We start from the raw sequence: 4463 nt of genomic DNA on the forward strand, positions 1-4463 counted from the left end.
CAACTCAAGTTTAACATCTAACCATGCTTCCGAAAATTAGATAAAAAATTTGAATTTGAAAAACGGTGTTAAAACACCTCTTGAAATAAAACAATTACATTCTATTGCGACTTTTTGAGCAGCCAATATTTCTACACATTCTTACTTAATTTTACAGTTACCGATGTAGCCTAAACTGTCTGAAGAATAACAGTTGCTTGTAGGCCCACGACTTGGATGGTCATAGAGTCCTTAATAACATGAGCAACAACAACAAAAATTCCATAAATATTTCAATCAATCTCAGGTGATCTTTGTATGAATATTAACCTAACCTAATGTTTTTGATAAAGTGTTTTTATCAGACCAAAACAAAATTACTCAAAATAATGCATCGTGGACGGACTCAGCCAGTAATAGATGTCATAAAACAACTCAGTAAGTTGAGGGTTAACATTTCTCGAGAGTAATTTATATTAGACATAGTTAACTACCTTCAAGAAACAACAATTAACCAAAGTTCGAAACTTGCAGATTATGGCATGGATGCTGTTGCCCGACACGAATTATTGTGTTTTATCTTGCACACTACAAAATCTAAAAGTGAAGAAATCAGAGTTCTAGATATAGCTGAAAAATAAAGACTTACGTTTTCTCAGTTAAAAGAAAATAAGAACATTACAACACAGGTTTTTTTTTTCGTTATTTTATTATGAAATTCGTTCCGTGCTTAAATCCAAAACAGAACTATGGTGCAATAAATAGAAAACAAAGTTTGACTAGAAGATCGCCAGAAATAAAAGTCATTATACAATATTTTGAAAACTACACAAGTAGGCAAGTACAAAAATCTGAAGTTATCTTCCGCAGAAAACAAACATTCTTGTGGTCATGTTCTCGTATACAAAAATCTTCATAATGAAGACTTCCGGTAGGCGGAAGTGGTTAATTGTTAACGATAACTGGTCAACTCAAAACTTTAACACAACCCCACACACACACACACGTTTGCTTATAATTCAAGAAATTCTGTTTTCGATTTTTCGAACACCGAGTACCAATTAACATTATTTTACTATTTGCTAATTTATGATCAATAAAACACATTCTTATTCTAAACCAATTAACTTCTATAATGATTAGTTGAAGAATTGAGAACAAATAGATAAGACCCTGTTGAAAGACAGTTCAACAACATCAGGGAAAAAGGTCGAGTTTTTCCTAATGTTTCGTGAACATAACGATTAACACTTGTCTTCACTAAAACTCAGTTCAACGTTACAATCATTTGTATATATTAAATTCTGTCAAATCAGAAAAACTATTTTCACACACACACACCAACAAACGTATATAAATGCATATCTATAGTCAACTTTAACACATTAACTACGTAGTTGGACTAATATATAAATTCGTTTACCTTTATTTATTCTGAAAATTACTTGCTATTAAAATCCAGCAAGGAAATGGATGAAAATAAATACCCAGACAGATAATTCAGGATAAGGATAAAATAGTACAAATAAAAGAAACACAAAACAGAGGCAGATAAAGGAAGACAGATGCAACGAAAGAGATTAAAATAGTCACGGAATCACGTGACTTCACCGTGGTCTTTTGTACGTGTGCATTACGTGGATATCAAATTAAATACACAACACTTCAAGAAAGTAAGAATTGGCAGTAGGTAAAAGAGAAGCAGATTAGACGAGATAAAGACAGGATAGAGCAAGGCATTGGTCCATAACTTCCTTGCAGTCGTCCACATAAATTGATTTCTAAGAATGAAGCAACACTGCAATGCTTATGCGATTTCTAAAATGGCGATACGATTTTAAATTGTACTGGGAGGGAGGGGGGGATGGTAAAATCTCACACAAATAAGAATAAACAATAGTGGTTTAATGATATTTAGTTAAAATATTTCAATTCTACGATGTAACTTTGATATCGATATTTACATAGATTTGTTTTTACATTGACTGACACTTCACATAAATAAAGACTGGTCCCGTTTCTGATAAAACAGTTTTATGATAATATATCTTACGATAAACTGTCACTAAAAATTATTGAAAGTTAACTTGGACTAGGAAATAACACTATACATGTGTTTACGAAGGTCTACCTCTGCTGATTATCGTATTAAGATTTGGCTTACACAAGTCAAAGTAAATTTCATAAAAATAGTTTTTAAAAGATTTATTTAACTACAAATGATATTACTCTGGTTAGTTAATATCTAATTTAAGTTAAGACTAGACAGAATAGCAATTTAAAATTATTTTCATGATTTGTATATTCAAGTTGAAACAACTCAGATTTTCCGGTCTTGAGTTGGCTGGTTATTTCAAGACAATGAGCTTGACGTCACACTAGACGGCATGTGGCAAGTCTCTGTGGCAGTGGTAAGTCCAGAACTAACACACGAAAGTGAGTTTAAGGTTCCGGGAAAGTCAAAAACACTCTGTTGAGCACCTCCAGAGGGTGTTAGCGAGTCCGGATCGGGATTCCGTGGAATTACAGCAATGAGGGGAGAAGGAGGTGAAAGGGTGGGTTTGCAGCATAAACGAGCAGAAGGAGAGAAAACCTGAGATTCGAAAGATAATAGTTGCTCCATGAAACTGAAATTAGGAGAGACTATTTGTCGTCGAGAGCGGACGTATTCATAAGCTTCCTCCATTCGTAACCTTTTGGTAGCCATAAGATAGGCGATGCAGATTGTCGCCGAGCGACTGATTCCCGCTTGGCAGTGAACAAGTACTTTTCCATTGACAGATCTTGCATTATCTAAAAACAAGAAAAATAATACGTTTACTCCAAGAGTGTTAAATTTCATAAAATAATGCTATCCATGCTAAGTTATTTTAAGGATAACTGAATCTACACAGCTAATACATACTTCTTAATATGGAGCAAGCTTCAACAACTGTGGAATTCCCCTCTCCCTCAACAAAAAATAAATAGTCACTCTTGTCATATTTCAGAACAAAACATAATTGTAAACTTACTGACAGTGTTAATAAAAATTTAACTTAAGTTCAATCTCAACAACAACAAAAAATCACAAGTCTTTACGTGATTATTTTTTAATCTGATGAGCATATTATACTACATGTACAATTTAAAATTCAAACTTAGTGTTTTTTTTTTTTTCTTTGTAATTATTTATAGGAAAACGAGCCCTTAACGCCTCGGCTTGAAGGAGATAACGATAACAGACACGTGGGGCGCTAACATCACATTTCCGGTGAACATACCCTCACCGCCACACGCAGATCTTAATTACACACATGGTTGTTTGTCTTGTAAGAGCACGGCGTACTGGTTGATGTATCTTATAGAAACGCGCATAATAGTTAATGGCACGAGTCTCAAGTTCCTGGAGATTCAGGAAGTTGTAGAAAATAGAACAGAGTACACATTGAGAGGGAGAAAAAAAATTAAAAAGTCTCTTAAGTCAAAAACGCGTGCTTCAGTTGGGTAATGCCATCCAGAGAGGAGCTCGTGAAGCATAACAGCATGCGCGTGCTGCAAATGAAAACAACAGATAATGGTACTGTAGCTGTAGAGAACTGGCCTAACAGGAAGTTTGACGGTTAACTCAGCATCACAGGAAGTGCTCTAATTTTGAATATCTCGTTGCATGCCATGTCAGTCTACAATTGAAGCATATACACTCATAAGTTAAGGAAGATTAAGATTAGCCCAAGACATTTATCAAAATTTACCATATTAACATTACTGTAGCTGAACGTAATATTAACTGTTCTGAATTTATTGTAGATTTTAATATACAAGTTATGACTTGATTATTTTTTAGGAGTCATTGTAAATCGAAATAGTTTTTTTCTGTAAATTTTAAGTTCAATTTACAGGTGATGGAACACGTAGGTACAGCATTTTCTGGTTCGAACTTGTGCTTAAGCGTGTTTTAAAGCGTAATTCCAAATCACTTTTAGTTGCTTAACCAGTAATATTGTCCATCATCGTTTAAGGCTTAGCTACGCACTAGCAAGACAGCTAAAAATTTATGGAATACAGTGCTTCGAATGCGACGTTCTATTACACATCCTCGCTTAAATTTGCACATAATATCCTTTAGATGATTAAATTTTATTGTACTTAAGTTTCTAGAATAATCTCTAACGTGATAACTTAAAATAAAGTTAGCTAGCAGAGGCGGTGTGATTTTCTTCCCGGTGAGAAGGCTAATTTGGACAAAAATTTGAGGCTGCACTATCTTGTGGGAACACATACCCCAATTTTTGGTAAATGACCCTGTAAGCACTTTTCGTTCGAGGCGGAGACAAGAATGTTTAAGGTACATTTTGGCGGTAAAAAAACTCAGTCGCATTTGAAAGATTTTTTTATTAAACAAAAATTCAATTTGATACTTTAAAAATTAGTATATATTGTTCTAAACATAAAAGAGCTCAAAACATCAAAATACGAAAATACCGTAAATCAAAAAAGGTTTA

General features: G+C 33.9%; 1 protein-coding gene across 1 annotated transcript in view; it reads right to left on the reverse strand.

The window, feature by feature from the left end:
- Positions 1-1062: 1062 nt before the first annotated feature.
- The window catches only part of LOC106461504 (dual specificity protein phosphatase 1-like), an 11980-nt gene continuing 8579 nt past the window's right edge, over positions 1063-4463 (reverse strand). The window contains exon 3 of the mRNA XM_013921326.2: positions 1063-2772. Within this exon, the coding sequence (XP_013776780.2) occupies positions 2333-2772 (440 nt within the window). The 3' untranslated portion in view covers positions 1063-2332. The remainder of the gene's footprint in view (positions 2773-4463) is intronic.

Source organism: Limulus polyphemus, unplaced genomic scaffold, assembly GCF_000517525.1.
Source record: "Limulus polyphemus unplaced genomic scaffold, Limulus_polyphemus-2.1.2 Scaffold974, whole genome shotgun sequence".
Taxonomy (NCBI): domain Eukaryota; kingdom Metazoa; phylum Arthropoda; class Merostomata; order Xiphosura; family Limulidae; genus Limulus; species Limulus polyphemus.